The sequence below is a fragment of the Talaromyces stipitatus genome, genomic scaffold (assembly GCF_000003125.1).
Source record: "Talaromyces stipitatus ATCC 10500 scf_1105507295555 genomic scaffold, whole genome shotgun sequence".
NCBI classification, from domain to species: domain Eukaryota; kingdom Fungi; phylum Ascomycota; class Eurotiomycetes; order Eurotiales; family Trichocomaceae; genus Talaromyces; species Talaromyces stipitatus.
The window spans coordinates 4,139,921-4,158,630 of NW_002990116.1; the positions used below are offsets into that span (position 1 = coordinate 4,139,921).

An 18,710-nucleotide genomic window follows, 5' to 3' on the forward strand; every position below is an offset into this window, starting at 1 on the left:
TTTCTGGAGGTTTTTTCTTTTCAAGAGAGAAGATGTAAACGCGTTGGAAACGACAAATAGCAGTAGTCAATCTGAGCAAGTGAGCTGATTAGTGTACAGTCGATGGCGCCGAGAAGTCTGTACTTACCTTTTCAGTAATGAAATGCGAGTCAACAGTTTCCGTACCAAGCTAATGTCCGCGAAACAGGACAAATCCGAGGTGGTTGCGCGCCAAAGAGGGACTTTCGAATATCGAAGATGATTAGACCGAAGCAGACTCCTGTACCAGAAGGCCGGGGAGACGAAAGAAAATCGGACATGATTGAGAAATACATGAGAGCAGAAAGGAGTACATCTGGTCAGTACATGGTAGATAAAAGGAAACATGACTGGGCAGTACATAAGAGTCCCAATGAGTACATGCGGCCAATACATCAGATACATGAAGGGTACATGAAGGGATGCGTGAGGGAATACATGGAGGGATACATAATGGGCAACAAGCGGAGAGAGATACATGAGGGGAAGATTAGAGATAATCATAGCCTGCATCACGCGCCTTCTGTCGATAGGCACTCCAAAGAGGCATGAGGTTTTCTCCTTCACAACCTAGGTCCATTCTCTTCAGCCGACAGTACTTGACAAACAGAGCAATAGATCCCCAGACACAACCTTCATGTGGACATTCAATTACATCTCCACTGTGATAGTATAAAGAACTGTGGTCGTGTCCCCACATGGTCATGTACTTTTCAGTCTCTCCGTCCTCGTTCGGAGTAGACAGGGGGGTAATGCGCCAGCCTTGCAATCTGCCCATTTGCCAAAGGCCACCATCTTGGAAGACGTTTCGTTTTCGGTCAATCCAGTAGTTTACTTCACGAATCAGAGTCGGGCCGAAGCGAACTCCCTTCTTCTTTGCAACCTTTTCCGAACCAGGTCGTACAAGGATGCTTCGAAGCGGATTGGCACTGCGGCTGACCATTGATTTGCGAATTTGAGCAAGCTTGAGATACAGACGAGTACGGGCTACAAGCTCAGGTTTGGGATGGTAAGTACGGCGAGACGATTTGGCCTTGACAGGTGAGCCATCGTTCGCGTGAATTGCAGTCATTGGGTTAACAAAGTTGACCCTCTTGCGCAGTGCAGATGGACAGGGGATGACAGGAAGAGCAGAACGAATATCAACAGCAACAGGAATACGTGACGGTAGGGGACTAGAAGGATTATAACTGCGGTTCTGAAGAGCACGACTAACTCCGTTCTTTGACATGGAAGGAGTGGGCCATACACAATAGCGAGTGGGAGAAGGAGGCTTTGACGGAGCATGTGATGGGAAAGGAATGGCACTGGTAGCAGGAGTCGCTTGGAAACCGCGACGACGAGGAGCATCTGGTGTGATGCGACGAGGGAGCTTGCAAACAGGCGTTGATGGGATATCACACGTCCGAACGTTTCGTCTGAACTTGACAGGGCTTCGAGGCAGCTGGAGGAAAGCAGAAGCGGCGGTGAGGCGACCGAGGCCACGAGGACCGCGCATGTAGGGGATACCGGGGATGCGAAGAGAAGACATGGCGAAAAGGTAGAGAGTATGATGAGAGAGAAGAGAAGAAGAGAGGAGAGAGAAGAGAAGAAGAGAGGAGAGAGAAGAGAGAAGAGAAATACGAAAGTGTGGTAGTATCAGAGTATGAATGCGTGAAAGTGCAAAAGTAGGAGCGTGTGAGAATGTAGAAGCGTAGGCGAACAGATGAAAGGCTGCGATGCAGTTGGAGAGAGAAGAGGAAGAAGAGGGAGAAGAGCAACTACTTATTGTTTATTTTGGTCATGCACACAAGGAAGGCGCCGGGCGGTGGTAATCGGGCAAAGTAAGGAACGACACATCTTCCTCTGCATCTCTTCTCCTGTATACAGGCTGTGTCGATGATAGTCGCCAATCATTCGTTCTGCATCCAGCAAATACTGCGGCATGGTTGCTTCTGTCCTCACATGCAATAGACTCCTCAAGCGGGCTGTGGTGTATCATCGAACTTGGAGCGTTGTTGGATGAGGAGTCCACGACCCGTTGTGTCAGTAGGACAAAACAGGTCTCACAATATACTTGCATTGACTGACTGTGGCCTGTGGAAAGCTTCTATTCATGCTTAATTGACGTTCCTTAGGTCTTCTAAATGCCAGCCCCAATGAGAACTCTGCGAGCGACGACTGAAAAGAACAACCGTGTCGAACATGATGCGTCGTGGCCAAAAGTATGCTACTGACATGACCGCTATCGACGAAGTGATAGAGGAGAACTGATGCATACAACAGACTTTCAAAGCGTTTGCAAATGAAGGTTTTGGTCTTCCGCCACTACGGACAGTCGTGATGATCGAGCCGTCAAGGATCCTACAGTCGTCAATGAACAACTTGCTTGCATACGGTATCACATAGCTCATTTACCTCGAGCACAGGTTATGCACTGATCCAGAAACAGCAACTGCCCTCTCCCGCGAAGCAAGCAAAGACCATCACAGATCGCCGCAGGTCCTTGTAAATCCTGCTCAAGAACGCTGTTTAACGTCTTCGAGAACAACGAACGTCGCTTCGAAGCTTGATGGACAGTGCAGAAGTTATAGAGAGGTATTGCCCCAGAAATACCCCTTTTATCTTTTCGCATGAGGCTCATCTAGAAAGCCATCAGCATCACATCAAGAATACCACAAGCACACAGCTGCAAAGCGATGGAAACTCCTCCATCGTGTCACTCACAATGTCGTAGAGACGTCAGTCACAGTAACGGTACCTGATTGTATACTCAGGTGACGTGTTGCGAGTACAATCGGGATTCAGGTAGTTGAATGGTTCCGACCGGTTTGCTTGACTGTACCGTTCATCGGTGAGAAGTATCATGACTTGGGTCAGCTATGTACGTAGCATGCATTCACCACCAGGATTCTTATACATATCTGATCGCAAGAAGACCTTCTTGTAAACCAACTGAGAAGCATCGAATTTGTCATGTCAACGACTCGTTATAAGGTCGGATTTATGTTACTTCATACCGGTACTTATCCCGATGCAACTTTCGTACATCGGCGTACTCGCAATTTATGAACACATTCTACAGATACGTTCTCTCGACATGATATTTGCACAAAACGGTGTAACTTCCCATTTAGGCCCTGATCGATAGAGTAATTATATATACATATCATTATATATTAGAGCCGACCGGCGTATACAAGTCCGATCGGAATACTTCTCGGCTGCACCACATAGACAAGAGATTGCCGATGTACAAACAAAGCCTTTTAAGGCTTTGAAGTTTGCTCCTTTTCGGATACAGTTTTCTCTGTGATTCCTTCTCCCTCTCGTTGTTCTGCTGTCGCTGGTACCTCGGTGATCTCATCCTGTTCGGGAATTGGCTCCACTGGTCCATCTGTCGCTTGGCGTGATCTGGTCGACACAGGAGAGGGGATCTGAAGGTTCTGAGATGATAGGCCACCAGACATTGCCGGTTGAGACTGACGGGAAGGAGACGCTGCTGCTGCCGCAGAGCTTGATTCGATATCATCACCGTTCGATGATCGCGGTGTCAATTGACGACTGATTTCCCCTTGTTCACTTGCAGGAGGCGATACTTGAAGCAATGGCTGTGTTAACTTCGCTTTTGAAGGTCGTCCGACTCGTGGAGGAGCAGGACCGAGCATGGAAGGGTAACCCCAGGTGAACCCGTACTTCAACCACAGACGTTTTTTATCCCAAAACCCCATTTCTTCCCACTTCTGCTGCAGCTCCCGTGCGTCTTCCTCATTTCGCGCTTGAAATCCCCTTCGGCTGAACCCTAAGCAAACCAGAGCGGTTACCGGGAAGATCCAAAACCACCATGTGATTGGTAGGCCACGGCGAGCTTGCCATCCCTTCATCAACCGTTGAAAATAGAAGTAATTCTCGAATAGCCCGGCTACGAAAATAACAAATGACCAGCCCAGAACAGTGATCAGGATGATTGCTAAAGGGGAGATGCCATAGTAACTGGAGTCATTGATCCAACTGACGGAATCGTCATCGGAACTACACCAGTAGTAACCGCAAGAGTAGGTCGTCCCGGAAGAGGATGAAGATGAAGATGAAGATGAGGAGGATGATGATGAGGAGGAGGAGGATGGTGAGGACGATGAGTCTCCCGAGTCAGTATTGTCCAATGATGGATTATAACATGGTGGATACGGTTCATAGCTTGAGCTGAGCGCAGCTAAACTGGAGGAAGGAACCTGGGTCGGATCCACGAAGGCATACACTTCGGTGATGGTAGTGGGACGAAATGGACGACTGTTATCGACTCTAAAACTCGTGGAGGCGGTAGTTGGCACGAGCGCATGTTCAATGTTGTAAGGTGGCTCAACCGGCACAGCTGTGGTAAAGGCCCATGTCGTGCTGCAGTATGATGGCGCAGTGTAAGCGAGGTTTACGACGTAGTTTGTGTAAGCGTAGTCATCACTCGTTGCTGTGGCATAGTAGTCTTCCGCTGTACTAGTTGGAGTTGCGGCAGAATTATATGGATACAAGACTTCGACTATGGTGTATGTATCCGAGTAATAATCCGTCTGTGTGATGGTGGCTGTAGATACTGGAGTGCCAGAGGGGGAAGAAACAGCCACAAAATCGGTGAAGGTCTCCGCAGGTTCTGTGATGCTGTACACCTGGTCCGTGTGGCCGGGAATAACACTGACGATCTCTTCATAATTGGCCGTGACAATCCACGGACTCGCTGCGGAGAAGACGGGAAAGAAACAGGTAATAACGAGAGACAAGCACCATTGGCGCTGAAACAAAAATGAGATGCCTGCCGTCATACTGAGATGCAACGAATGAAATTAAACGAATGATATTGCTATTCAACGAAAGAGCTCCCAGGGAGTGAAGGAATATGCAAGAAGATCAGCAACGATAAGCACTCATCTTGGAACAGGACGAACAGTTGGGCATGAAGATGAACTGTCGAAGGAAAAGCACACGAGCGACATGGCGCAGAACAAGGCAAATAAGGCTCCCGAGAGGCTCTGCACATGACGGAAAACCTTTCACCCGACGCCCCTATCTAAATATACTTCTATGACTAACATGGCCTTCCATGGCCATGATTGGAAGAAGCGGAGGTAACCGACGGCGTCTGGACCCTGGAGGCTTATGAGGCTGAATTCAAGTATTGTGTATGGACAGTATTAGTGTTGGTTTTCGATTTAAAATGATGGGTCTAACTATAACTAGCTTAGTCAAAGGTTAAATCTCATATAGCGTGAACCCTAGACCAGAGTTGGCTTCGGTTTAAGCCAGAGAGTGAAAAATTGCTTCACCAACGCCTTGGCGATGCTTGGCATCGCGATGGAGGGGAACGAATGGAAGACTGTGTAGACTCGGAGTGTGTACAGAGAGCGCCAGTACACAATCCGAAGAAGAGAGCGTGCTGCTTTTGTGCTCCCAGTGTTGTATATTGAGATATTGCTGTCGCCGATTCAAGCATTGAGAGGTTAACTTAAATGAGTGCGCGAGTCATGCACAAACTGCGCTGGTATTACCGAAAACGGTGTACTCTTACTAGCGTCTGCTTCTTCCGAGGAGCGGCCAGACAACTACGGTGTTCAGATCACGTGGGAAGTTGCAGTATTATCTAGAGCGAATCAGACAGCGGAGTAGCTGTATTAACCTGCCTGTTTCGGCATAGCCTGTACAGTAACATCAGTACCGATCTTAATTATACATGCATACCACACTGTGATTGGGTATAGTCATTAGCACTAACTACTATAGGTTAAATGTATACTTCCTTACATATAAAGCCAGCTTCATGCCTTCCCTTTCCGTCTTAGCAAGTTGAGATTCACTTCATCACGAAAATGTGATCAAAAGCCACTTGTGCCCCTCTGGGCCTTTTCTTCTCTTGTTTGTATATCGTCGCGTCTCTGCATCGTCAATCATAGCAGTTTCGCGACAGGTTTACTGCTTGTCATGGACGATCCTATTGCATCCTATACCCAACCGCAGCAGCCACTGGTCAACAACAAGATCCCCAAGAAGAACGTCGAAAGTGCTGATGTGCGCTCCGTCAAGCACGGCGAAAATGACCTGCTCCAAGCGCAGATCGTTGACCAGGTGCTGGCCGCTAAAATGACTCTCATCAACGATGTGAGTGTGTTACAATGCTATTGAACGTTGCACAAAATCAATTAACAGTTGCTTTCATAGGCAATCGATGAAATCGGGCTTACGCCGCACCAATGGAAACTATTTTGCCTCAACGGATTTGGGTATGTGACTGGCTCCGCCCTTACCACTATCTCGTCGTATCGTATGCTTGCGGCTATGTCATGCTAATCGTGCTAATCGTGACGTCCAGCTATGCCGTTGATTCATTGATCCTACTACTCCAGTCAATTATCTCCGGCCAGGCCATTCTCGAGTTTCAACCGTCATATCATACAGGTCTTACCATCGCTGTTTATGTAGGCATGCTCGTCGGTGCACTGTTCTGGGGCTTGTCAGCGGACGTGATCGGTCGTCGCTTCGCTTTTAACGTCTCCCTATTCATTTCGTCCATATTCACTATCGTTGCAGGCGCCTCGCCGAACTGGGTTGTACTGGGGCTCTTCATATGCCTCAGCGCTTTCGGTGCGGGGGGTAATCTGGTTTTGGATACTGCAGTTTTCTTGGAGTATCTACCCAGTCAGGATCAATGGCTGATCACGTTGATGGCCGCTTGGTGGGGTGCGTTTCTCACATTCATGACTCTTCCCAATCGTATTCCAATCCAGTGCTAACATCCGTGCGGCGTGATTCCAGGTATTGGCCAACTCATCGCCGGTCTGTTCGCTTGGGCATTTCTTCCCAATTACTCTTGCTCAACCGCTGCTACATGTACATATGATAACAACAAAGGTTGGCGCTATGTCTGGTACACCTCAGGTGCCTTTGTGTTTGTTCTCTCTGTACTCCGCATTACCGTCATTCGTCTGCAGGAAACACCGAAGTTCCTTGTCACGTCCGGCCGCAATGAACAGGCTGTACGAGTGTTGCAAGACATTGCGCATAAGTACAACCGACACTGCAGTCTTACTGTTGAAATGTTGGAGGCGGCTGGTCTTTTGCAGCAGCCAGAACAAGGTGCCAAGAAACCACGCTTTTCCTTGACTGCACTAGAGACCCATTTCCGCGGTCTATTCGTCACGCGTACAATGGCCTTGTCAACCACGCTAGTTTGGTTTTCTTGGTTGCTTATCGGCTTGGCATACCCTCTGTACAATGTTTTCCTTCCCACATATTTAACATCGCGAGGTGCTCAATTCGGGGTCAATAGTCCATATATCACTTGGAGGAACTATGCTCTCGCCAACTTCTCATGTATTTGGGGTCCCGTTGTGGCGGGTTACATGTGTCGTTCTCGTTGGTTTTGGGGTCGTCGTGGAACTATGATTATTGGCGCTCTTGTCACCATGGTCTTCTTCTTTGCCTATACCCAAGTTCGTACCGAGAGTCAAAACATTGGTTTTACCTGCACCGTCAACTTTTGTTTGAACATTTACTACGGCACGTTGTACGCTTATACACCCGAGATCTTTCCGTCAGCTCATCGGGGGACAGGAAATGGGGTCGCGATTGGGTTGAATCGTATCATGGGTATTGTGAGTGCTGTCGTCGGTGAGGCTGCTAATGTGAGTATTTTACTTCTTTTCGGTACTTTTTGCAATCAGTCGACGCTCCAATACCCCATCGTTCCTTGACTCCAATAGTTGTGTTCTTACACTATCCGTTTCCCAGCCCGCAATGCTAACTCTTGTGCAGACAAATACTCCAGTCCCCATCTACATCTGCGCAGCCCTTTACGCGGTTATGGCCCTTGTTTCTGCTGTACTGCCCTTCGAACCGTATGGTCGACGCAGCGCCTAATCGTCGAGCGGACTTTAATGAACCTCTGCGTATTTTATATATCACCACATACATTGACTATCCCTCCGCATTCCAAAGCTACTGTTTGATTTAAGCATACTTGATTAGTCCTGTGGCGTGCAAGCTAGTGTCTTACTGTGTCAGTACACCACGCGACTTGATGATTAGACCTTAGCCAACATGTCTGCTGTATTCTCTCATAGTAACTCCTCCACGTAGCTATGACCAATTGGTATTCTCATTCCCCATCCCATCACCGAATTGGCGACTGACCGTATATATGGCATGGAAGTGCTGATAACTTGTATTGCACATGGTCCAATAAACTTATTTCGACTTACCGGTTGCAATGGGATACAGGAACGGATAGGATTGACGCATTAGTTGTGGCGTATTAACAAGTGTGAGCGATCGAACTGCGGATGCGAGTTATCTGGCCAATCTGTGAGGCATATCCTCATGGAATATCCGATGTACGCACATGAACGCGACCTCGTGTTGTCTCGAATCAGAGGATTCCGTCGTACGACGGATTGGCAAGCATCGCTGAGCAAAAATGCGGCTGCAGTCGCAATCACACAATTGTCATCCATACGCGAGGATTGGATGAAGCAGACCCAGAGGCATTAGGCACCTAACGGAAATGTGGAAGCAGCAACTCCAGCTCTGGGGCTCGCGAAGGACAAGGATATGACATGCGAACACGTAGCAACACACACGTAGCTGACGTCGATTCCAGGTCGGCATCCTCATCAGTGAGCTCATAGTTGACACAGATACGAGCTTTGGATCAGGGATTTGGGAGAACGCGGTCTGAGGGTATGTTGTGGGCGACTTTGGAACATGGGGGATGGCGAGATCCATAAGATTCTCGAGCGGTGAGGATTGCGTGATCTTTAGGTTGTAGGTTGTCCGCAGAAGAATCAGTGATTGTGATGTTGTGCCCATCGCATGAATTACTTGTCCGACAGAATGGAAAGGGTCATAGGGGCAATTTTCAGGATCAGCGATGATTCTATCCTCCACTCCATACATCTCATCACATGTGTTGATTCCAGCGTCGGAGGAGAACTTCAGCTCACATGTGCAAAGGAAATTCTTCTCTTGCTGCATGACAACTTGTGCCAGTGCTCTGCAACGACATACTTCACCCACTTTATTGCCAGGGCTCCAGCTACGATGCGTCAAATAAGTCCAGGTAAGTCCAGGTATCTCTGAGCAGCAATAATCCCCTGTCGTTCACCCGTTGAACAGCCGTTCCAGTAGGAATATTTGGGTTTAGTGCCATAAAATTGTCTTGTCAATTCTTTGCCCACGATAGCGATGTCGTGCACAGAGCGATAGGAGAAATAAATCAGAGCGTCAAAATCCACCGATCTATCTGCATTGAGCGCCTACGAACCCGCGTTTAGCGGATTGAATCCAACACCGGCATGAGGAATATCCGACTTTAACTGTTGGACCAAGTGTGAAGTCGAGCTCGCCAGCAGCATAACCTGATCCACCATTCGCTTGAAACTTGACATTCTATTCCTGGATTGGGATCGAGACTTTCACGCTTACTTGATAATACAGTGCACCAGCATGGGTGAGCAAGACTGTAACGTCGTAGATGTTGAGGTCCTGGATAGGAACAGGTAGGAACGGATACGTGGCTGCAACTGAGTGGTTCCATCGTTCGGTTTGTTGATTGAAAGCACTCTGGCTCCTGGGACGTGTGGAGCACTTAAATGCGAGCAATCGGTTGGGTGAGGTGTCAACGTAGCTGCTAAGGTAGCAGAAGCTAGACTACCAACAAGGAGAAACTTTATCCTTCATTCTTGGGAGTTTTTTCGGGGTTTCAAAACAATCCTAGCTGTTGCAGATGATAGGGACGTAGGCGAATATCTACAGACGGGTGTATAAATACTCTCTTGCTCAGTCCAGCTTCGTATCCCGCGTCCAGATTCCTGGGTCCGTGAGTAATAACTACTCCTCCAATTCTCAGATTCTGTTGATAGATCGAGAACAGTCGATCTTTCCTCTCTTTGGACTTTCATCCTATCTTATCTAGGCATTTATCAAGTTCCATGAATCTTGAACGGCTGAGGTAAATGCTTGCCTAGGCATCCATTCTATGTGCTCTTTGACTAAAGCCTTGTATCTGAAGAAGCTGGAATGTTTGATAGAGTGGGTAACAGGGGCATGTTCTAAGGAGTCAATGTAATCATCTATACTCGGTTAAGGAGCATTCCAATTGTACCCTCTGGAAGTAGAAATTTGCTTTCTTCATTATTCCGGGGTAAAACCAAGGGATTTACTAAGGCGAAAAGTTTAAAATGAGTTTCTGATTTGGGTAAATGTAGGTATCAAGGTCTGAAGCAACGGAGATACGAGTTAGGGCTGAATTGAAGCTTCGGAGTGGGACCGACACTTTTATGTGCATCTATGTCAGTATTTACTACCTAGTTATCCATGAATCTATCTGATCCCCGAGTAATGAATGAAGTCTGGCATCTTCGGCGTTCAGGCGTCGTTGAAGAAATTGATAGTACGTAAGGCTGAAGGTGTGCTTAATAAAGGTTGTGGACCGGATGGCTAGAATATTAAATTTCCCCTTCCTTGACAAGACCAGGAAGATTTCCAAATCCAATGTTTAGTCAGATGTAACCATTAATTCCTAACGATGTGCCTGAACATCTTTTTTCTCTCATGTCCTTTTTGGCTTGTTTCTGCTATAGCAGCTACCTCAAGGGCGGCTGATGCTGCAGATGCAGACTATGCTTCATTACCTTCGCAACTTACACCTTTGAAATTTACAAATACTCCCACCCTCCTCAACGTTGCCTACTACAAAGCTGGACTACCCAATGGCTCTGCCGTTATTCTGGTGCATGGGTTTCCTTATTCGATCGACGCTTTTGCCTCTGTGGTACCTCTTCTCACAGGGCGAGGATACCAGGTAATTGTATCGGATCCCCCGAGGCCATGGTGAAAAATCCTTCCTACATCCCAACACCCCCGCAGCGCCGAGCAGGCGGCCCTGGGGTCAGACCTCATTGCCCTGATGGACGCAATACATTCGAACAGGCAATATTTGCGGGATATGACTGGGGCACAGTAGTCATCAATGTTGCAGCGGCCGCGTGGCCTGGGACGCTGTAACGGACATGTCATCGGGCGCGGGTATCAAATGGCCTGGGCTGAGCTCGTTGAGTGTTACCGGTATGTCAACAAACAGGTCTTTCACTTTGGCGCTTGAGCCATGAACTATGCGAAAGTCATTGGATAGAATAATACGTAGCTAAGTGCAGAATCGAGAGATGTCATGGTCTTGTGGAGATGCGTTGATAGCAGAAAGAGCGTCCGAAGTAGAATTTGGTAAACGGTCATAGGAATTTTTAGTGATGTGATATCCTGGCCAAGGCTCATATAAAACATACCTAAAGCGAAACTCCAAGAGATCATGACTCAATACGATCCACACAAGAAAAGAGTCAGGCCGGAGATGAGATTCCCAGAAATTCACGGTCAGTGTCGGCGTAAATGCTCACCGTCCATCTTGGATAAACATTCTTAAGGCCATCAGTGAACCTAATCATACTCCGGTCGGAGAAGCTAATGATCGACTCCGAAATCTCTGGGCTCTAGACTTGTGTTTAGATACGTAACTGATCCATTAGATCAACCGTGTGCAGCCCTGAGTAGAGAAGCGGAATAACCATCAACAAAAATGAGTAATCTTCGACAGTGAGTCTGAAGAACATGTATGAGAACTCCTCTTTAATCCTCTTCACCGTACAGAAGCAACATTTAAAGCTCATTTCTAGTTTTATCTTGTAGATATATCAGTAATCTATACAAAATTCAGATCTTGAATAAACATCACATAGTAAATTAGGGCAAACATTACACGTGAGATCCAGTATAACCCTAACCCATCCTTCGCTTTTGTTGGAATGATCATAATGAAATCAGTATGATGCGGAAAACAACCCAGCCGTAGCGTATTTGTCCCCACGAAAACCGGGAAGTCGGACGTTAGGACAACAGAATAGACTGAAAGAGGAGAATAGTATTAGGAAGATGTTATATCTCCACGCTACAAGGCCAGTCAGAATGGATTCACCCCGTGGAGATGAATAATCGGTTGGTTTTCGAGCAAATAACAGAGAAACACTCGAGTTTCTTCGGGCGGCCGGATGACGACTTATGATAGAGGTTGACATGACTTACCTGGAACTGGATATAGTTACGGAGACGTAAGCTCCGATTCAGGTCCCTAGGCAAGGAGGAACCACAGTAAGACAGCCCCTTGTACGTTTGTTCTCTACCTAGGCATTCTCATCATTTCTGTAAGCATATAATAGATCACTTGAAAGTAGTTACAAATGATGTAAGCAGAGCATGAGTCAATAAATATCACAAATAACCAACTCTTCATGTATACAACTTTCTAGACATCAGATAGGGCTAAAAATACCGGACTTGATCCCATTGCGCCAATGCTTGCTTGTAACTGGACCGGTCCTTGTTAAGTCTCGCGCGCAGACGAGTGACCGATTCATCTTCCCCAGCAATTCTGTGGAGATCCTCGTCACTCAAATTTGCCAAAAGCTTCGTGGAGACTGTAAGCAGGGGACAGTTTGGACCCAAGACATGTCTTTCTACCACTTGCATTGCCACGTTGTCGACGAATCGGTTCATGGCAATCTCATAATAGACCTCCAATCGTTTTCGAACATGGAATATCTGGCTCAGTTCAAGGGACATCTGGGCTCTGCCATCATCGGAGCCGACCCTGTCCTCTATGCCGTCTGCCTCTGATTGCCCCGGGGTTCTCCTTGCCTTTGCATTTCTCCTGCTCTGCTCGACTTGTCTCCACAGATGGCGATCGAATCTCTGATATTCACGTAGAAGATATGGCTGAAATGTCATCAAAGGTCTCTTTTGTTGATCATCAATCAGTTCTCCCAACGCAGCATCAACCTCTGCATTCCAGGCTTCCTGTGCTTTGGAAATCATCGCCATCACCTCGCCACGAGTTCTGCTATCCGGTATAGCTGTCCTGAGAAAAACGTCGTGGCATTCCTCTACCAGGGCTTTGATATCATTGACCAAATCGAAGGCGATGTCTCTCCAGTGAGCCGACTGTTTCCGAAAAATCTTCTCCTCGACTTCGGGACTGATAGTTCCAGGCAGGTTTGACCCCTGACATACCTTCGATTCATTGTAGATTTTTTGATAAATATTTGCAGATTCACTCTTTGATATGGACTCCACCCAGTTCTCAGGATCGAGACTCTGGTCGGATAATACGTTAAGGGCTCTATCGATCGGTATAAACTGCAAACCGAGCTCGATCTTCTCAGGGTCTGTAATGTCTCTTTGGAAACGCTCCAATCTTTGATTGACTCGAAAACGAAGCATGATGCTGGGATTATCTGATGGAATATCTTGATAACGAGCGCGTAGGGCCGAATCTGCCAACTTCTGCAGTTCAGTGCAGAATTGGAACGCGTAATATCGTTGTGCAGCCGTACTATCGCGCACCTCCCCGAGCTTTTCGAGCTCAGCCTCGCAATTACGCAGATTATCTCGTATTTCCCCGATGATCTTGGGCATACTTTCCTGGATGCGAGATCGCCGCTCCTTGTCAATGTGATCCATAAGTGCCCTGATACCAGTCTGACTTTTGCGAATCCCTGCCCATTCGGGCTTTTCAAACAGATCAGCCTCATTTTGGTCGCGTTCTTCATCACTGATATTTGCTTCTATAGGCTTCCTGTTTCGAAGACCAAACCAGCCTTGTTCAAGGTGGTTTTTGGTCGACGGCTCGTTTCGAAGCAGTTTTACCATCTATCAGATCAACCAAACAGTCAGAATATCTCATTATTCTTATACGGGTTTAGTTATGCCTACCCAGTTATCGGATGTTTCTTGTTTGCGGTCACACTTGGTCAGAACACCTATAGTCCGACTTTGTAATCCGGGAATCTCTTCGAACAGCTCCAGAGTCTTGTGTCTTTCTATATCTGTGTCATCCACTACCCATCTACAAATGGTCAGCTTCTGATATCATGTTTCAATATTCAAAGACCATAAAAACAGGAACTTACAGCACAATGTTTCGCTCATTTTCAAGAAATGAACGCACCAGATCCTTCGCTATCTTTGCGTTATCCGTGTGATTGCCTTGCTTAGCATTTGTTACAGTTTTCTTCGAGGCTAGCGATGATTCCCCTCGATTTTGCACTAAGCCTGGGAGATCAATAATAGTCCAATGCATCTCATGTGGGCCGGATCGTTCAATTCGGAGAATCGCATCGCTCAAGGTTTGTCCTGCTCCATTGTCGTCACCGAAAATTCGGTCAGTTGCCTATTTCAAAGATATCGACATGTTATTTTGAATCCCGAGAATGGAAAACGGAGAAGGGCAAAACCTCTTTGATAATCTGATTCATAACACTTGCACTAAGTTCGTCACTCGTGAACCGAAAATTCTTTATCCTCTCCATAAATACGTCGTCATCCTGAGTCTTGGGGCCAGGAAGGATCTCCGCTTGGACAGAGGTCGACGTTCCAGGGGTTTGCCGGAAGGAGATTTTGATCGGAAAACGAGTACATAATGCCGACTCAACGGGGAATGAGATTTCTGTGATGGCCTGGAGGACGGAGCTTTTGCCGGTATTCTGGTCGCCTACAACGATGAGCTGCGTAAAGAGTCAGAATATTCTGATAGAATATCTATACGATGGCAACTTTAGCAGTGAACTCACTTCAGGGAGGTCGACCGTACGACTCAAGCCGAGTCTGTGGAGGTCATCGATAAAGGCGAGCTGTTTAGAGCTTTCGACGCCAACAAAGTGACGGATTCTCTTCCCCGCGGTAGAATCATTGGTTAATGCCCCCATTTTTGTATTTGTATGCGTATGCATATGCTGATTGCTGGTAAAAAAAGAATTGAAGATCCAATACAGCAAGTAATGGAATTGTAGGGACTGGAAGGAAAACTATCTATTAAATATCCATTGGAGCACATAGAAGTTCTATTTTGGGAATCAAGAATTTACGCTACGAATTACCATTTTTTAGGAACCTCGATCTTTTCGTGAATTTCAAACCGAAATAAGGATGTACTAGAAGGACTAGGGATATATGACTGCATGTGGCACAGCTACATCGCGGTTCTTGACAGGGATGATGAACCAATTAATAGTTCGCCATCACTTAGTGTCAAGATACTAGTCCACATCGACACGGAAGCCGCTCAGCTAATGCAGGATTGTTTCATATTTGTCGATTCTATTGTAACTACCAGCTGCGAGATCGTCTAGCACGTCAAGTGTAGCTATAGGCACCTAACAGGCTAGGGCAGGACATGATTTAGAACTTTTTACCATGTAACATCCTTGCACTCAATATATATGCAACAATTGACTGTTTAAGATCCATGTAATCGAACTGCAACTGCATGGATATGGATCTATGGCACCTCCAAGGCTGACTGTCTCGTACCTGGAGGTACGAAGTGCCCTTTGGTGTAAATCACTATCAGATATACCCAGGTAACCAAGGAGATCCCAGCCGAATGTGATGCCAACTGTCCTAGACTCCTAGTAATAGTGGAAATTCACGACGATGACGATTGATTAATCATTAACCCTCGTGCACGATTTTCTCTTTCTTCTGGGGCGGTACACTCACAAAAAGACCAAGGCAATAGTTGATCGACACCAAGATCACCCCTTGTTGATTATGCCACTCACTTCGCGCCACCAACCCGTTTCCTCGCCCGCTCGCATCTTTCCGGCGAAGCGTATAGCAACCTCCACGAGCACTGGCGCACATTTTGTTGTTCTTGCTCATTCCTTCCACGCGCGTTGGGGCAATAAGACACCTGGAAATAGACAGTCTTCGGATGTGCGCGGGTCGACCGGTGGAAGACCCTGATTCAATTGGTACCGTCCTCAGGCTTGTGGTTGACAGGCCTAACAGGTGTGTCGAACCGACAGGCCAATCAGCTGACAGTGTCACCCGACTATCCGACCACTATCCGACAGCCCCCAAAATCTCTTGGCAAATATTTACATCTCTCTTTATCCTATTACTACTGCTATGTTTTTATAGCAAGTTCATAAATACTAAGGGATAAAATAGGATTCATGATAATATAAATATTCAATTAGTTAATCCATATAAATATTGCAGAAGAGTATCTAGAATTCCTTGCGCGGCCCAGTCCTTTGCGCATTCTGATGCTTCAAGCAGTCGTACACTAGTCTTCGTACGATCCCATGGGACACGACGACGAGAACCTGAAAAGACTCTCCCTGGCTTGTCACTCATTCCGGGTATCGAGAGAACTTCGATTGCAAGCTGTGAGAGCTGTGGATATCTTCCATGCTAGATAGGCTGACTCCACTATTGAATGGCTGTTGTATCATTATCCAGCATAACTGGGTTTTCATTAATATAGTTATCAAACTCGTCCTGGCTAGCCGGACGAGTTTGCTTCAAAATCTGCATCCGGCAAACTTTATGGAAAGCAGAGAGATTTTCCTCTGGCTGGAGAGTATGCTTGCCTACACTTTCAGACTCGTACAGCACAGCTGAAAACAATAGTTTGTCGCGAAATCTCTCCCAGAGCTTCCGTACGATATAGAGTTTCTTTTCTCCTTTGGTGGTGATCCTCCCGTTCCCATCCTTTAAAAAAGCTATCCGACATTGTGGATTGAAAATGCGCGCTGCTAGATAGTATGGAGAATCATCTAATCTCTAGACGTACGTTGCGCACTTTTCCTGAGCACATTAGAGTCGAGGAACCATAAACTTGTCTTTAGCCTTATTAGCTGTCTCCTACAAGAAAGAATTAGTTAAAGGAACATGGTTAAAAGTATAGTAAGACTTACCAATGTAGTTTGTATTATACTCTAAAGAACGTCAATTGATTCTAGAGCCCTTTCTAACATTGTGCGATCTCCCTAAAGATACAGTGTTGCTTCATGAAAAGATTGGAGGAAATCATGAATTGACTGAAGCTGTACCCATTCACTTGTTGTAAGGATATCATCTTTCGAGATATTATCTTGATAATGCTCAACGTAAAGTTGAAGCCCAGCCTTGACTTTATCCTCTAGAGCCACACTTAACATAGTAAACCAGCTATTCCATTTTGTACAGTTGTCAAGAGGAATGATTTTACCAGCACGATCTTTGAACCATGCTGTATGGTTAGCGGACTTGCGGATATGTACAATATTATTGTGGAGTTTTCTTATTGGTCCCATGATATCTCAAATATTTTTACCTTTTTCGTCAGACAATAGCTCCCAGTCTATTTCCTTATTTTTCTTCTTCCTCCTGTCTTTCGACTTTGCTGGTAGTGGTATTAATTGTAAGGCTTCTTCTTCAGCCTCTTCTCCTTCCTGTTCCTCATCTTCTTTATCATATAACTCCATGAGCTTCTCATCCTTTTTTGAACTGAACAGAAAGGCTTGAACAATGAGATTGATGATATATCCTTGACAGCGAATTCTTTGATACGTTGCGGTCCACGTAATCTTATGCTTGAGGCTAAGCCATTGGCCTATTATACGACAGAGAACGTCATTTAATCCAGCATTATCTCCAATGAGGGCTCCAATCTTCGTTTCAATTCATACTCAATGAGAACCGGACAGAGCGCCTCCCACTAATCTGCTCCACTCTAACTATGTACTGTACGAAGGGCAATCAGAGGGTTCTGATATTTATCCTGGATATCGATGAAGCTGGCACATATTGCGAGAAGAAGGGAATGATTTAGAGAAGGCCAAATATCAACAGCAAGATGGATGTTCGTCTTTGCTGATTGAAGTACCTTTCGCACAGTATCCTGGCTTTGGACAAAGTGTTCAGCAATCCACTCTGCTATTGTTAAGTGATAAATAGGAATAACTGAAGGCGATTCTCAATTCAGTGCTCTCACAAAAACATGAAATTCCGGCCATTCCACGCAGGAGAATGGAAGACGTCGTATAATGATAAGATTTAAAAGTGTTTGTTTCACAACATCTTGCTGTACCGTCCGCCTTAGAATTTCACCCTTAAGACCCTGAACTTCTGCCTTTGTTAAAAGCTTTCCATATATGTTGTGACCTGAAATCTCCTTGAGATTTCTTGCTATCATACGCATACTATTCTCTTCCGGGCTCCATTGAATTCCATGGTGTCTCTGGAGATAACGTTGCAGCCCTTGGGTTAATACATGGTGTCCCTTTTCATCTAGCGGAGGGTAATATTTATAGAAATAATTTTTTCTGGCTCAGATCTTTTCCTCTCTTGTTGCGGCTTGACAATGCTTGTGGATTGAAGAGGATAGTCTCGGGATTGGTGTAGAACGACTTGTTGAGATAGACTCCACATCAGCTTCGGTGTCAACGGCGCTCAGAAGAGGAGAAGATGTATTCACTTCAAGAAAATCATTGTCATTTAGAGTTTCATTATGGCCAGCCATAATGGTTTTGTTTCTTAACTTCTCTCTCCGTGAGGATTTTGAGGAATTATTGCCAAGCCCTGTCAGACACGCTGTCGAACCGACAGGCTGTCAGCTGATTGGCTGTCGGTTCGACAGTTTTAACACGACTGTGTGTCGGCCGCAACTCTGGACCGTCCTTCACCGCCTGGTGCACGGAACCACCTGATGCACAGTATCTATCGGAACTTGCTATGTACTAGCACGAACTCAGTTAAGCTTAATACTCAAGGACTTTTTATAGTGAAAAATATTGATATTGACCTAATACTGTGCACACCTTCTATCTACCTCTTGATGGTATTTTTGGACACTA

The 18,710-nt window shown here is 46.2% G+C and overlaps 6 protein-coding genes across 6 annotated transcripts, besides 6 other annotated features; 1 reads left to right on the forward strand and 5 right to left on the reverse strand.

Annotated features, from left to right (window-relative positions):
- Positions 1-189: 189 nt before the first annotated feature.
- TSTA_126270 (uncharacterized protein) lies at positions 190-1,549 on the reverse strand (the record flags this gene model as incomplete). The annotated part of the gene is made up of 2 exons (XM_002482866.1): positions 190-675; positions 700-1,549. 2 exons carry the CDS (start codon positions 1,547-1,549, stop codon positions 509-511), a joined length of 1,017 nt encoding a protein of 338 aa, XP_002482911.1. The 3' UTR covers positions 190-508.
- Positions 1,550-1,575: 26 nt separating this feature from the next.
- Positions 1,576-1,637: a sequence feature (GA-rich).
- Positions 1,638-3,266: 1,629 nt separating this feature from the next.
- TSTA_126280 (uncharacterized protein) lies at positions 3,267-4,982 on the reverse strand (the record flags this gene model as incomplete). Its single annotated transcript, XM_002482867.1, has 2 exons — positions 3,267-4,781; positions 4,974-4,982. 2 exons carry the CDS (start codon positions 4,980-4,982, stop codon positions 3,267-3,269), a joined length of 1,524 nt encoding a protein of 507 aa, XP_002482912.1.
- Positions 4,072-4,136: a microsatellite.
- Positions 4,983-5,964: 982 nt separating the features above from the next.
- TSTA_126290 (sugar transporter, putative) lies at positions 5,965-8,034 on the forward strand (the record flags this gene model as incomplete). Its single annotated transcript, XM_002482868.1, has 5 exons — positions 5,965-6,141; positions 6,202-6,263; positions 6,353-6,720; positions 6,796-7,664; positions 7,795-8,034. The coding sequence occupies 5 exons, from the start codon at positions 5,965-5,967 to the stop codon at positions 7,897-7,899; spliced, it is 1,581 nt and encodes a 526-aa protein (XP_002482913.1). The 3' UTR covers positions 7,900-8,034.
- Positions 8,035-8,473: 439 nt separating this feature from the next.
- On the reverse strand, positions 8,474-10,171 carry TSTA_126300 (uncharacterized protein; the record flags this gene model as incomplete). The annotated part of the gene is made up of 6 exons (XM_002482869.1): positions 8,474-8,533; positions 8,680-9,113; positions 9,143-9,293; positions 9,463-9,687; positions 9,809-9,889; positions 10,142-10,171. 6 exons carry the CDS (start codon positions 10,169-10,171, stop codon positions 8,474-8,476), a joined length of 981 nt encoding a protein of 326 aa, XP_002482914.1.
- A 2,055-nt stretch (positions 10,172-12,226) lies between these two features.
- On the reverse strand, positions 12,227-14,803 carry TSTA_126310 (dynamin family GTPase, putative). The gene is made up of 5 exons (XM_002482870.1): positions 14,658-14,803; positions 14,322-14,591; positions 13,998-14,257; positions 13,801-13,933; positions 12,227-13,737 (listed from the first exon to the last, which is right to left on the reverse strand). The coding sequence occupies exons 1-5, from the start codon at positions 14,790-14,792 to the stop codon at positions 12,352-12,354; spliced, it is 2,184 nt and encodes a 727-aa protein (XP_002482915.1). The 5' UTR covers positions 14,793-14,803; the 3' UTR covers positions 12,227-12,351.
- Positions 14,804-16,116: 1,313 nt separating this feature from the next.
- Positions 16,117-16,803: a mobile genetic element.
- TSTA_126320 (uncharacterized protein) lies at positions 16,303-17,168 on the reverse strand (the record flags this gene model as incomplete). Its single annotated transcript, XM_002482871.1, has 3 exons — positions 16,303-16,625; positions 16,791-16,811; positions 16,934-17,168. The coding sequence occupies 3 exons, from the start codon at positions 17,166-17,168 to the stop codon at positions 16,303-16,305; spliced, it is 579 nt and encodes a 192-aa protein (XP_002482916.1).
- Positions 16,851-17,171: a mobile genetic element.
- Positions 17,172-17,281: 110 nt separating this feature from the next.
- Positions 17,282-17,323: a sequence feature (CT-rich).
- A 162-nt stretch (positions 17,324-17,485) lies between these two features.
- Positions 17,486-17,938: a mobile genetic element.
- Positions 17,939-18,710: the final 772 nt, after the last annotated feature.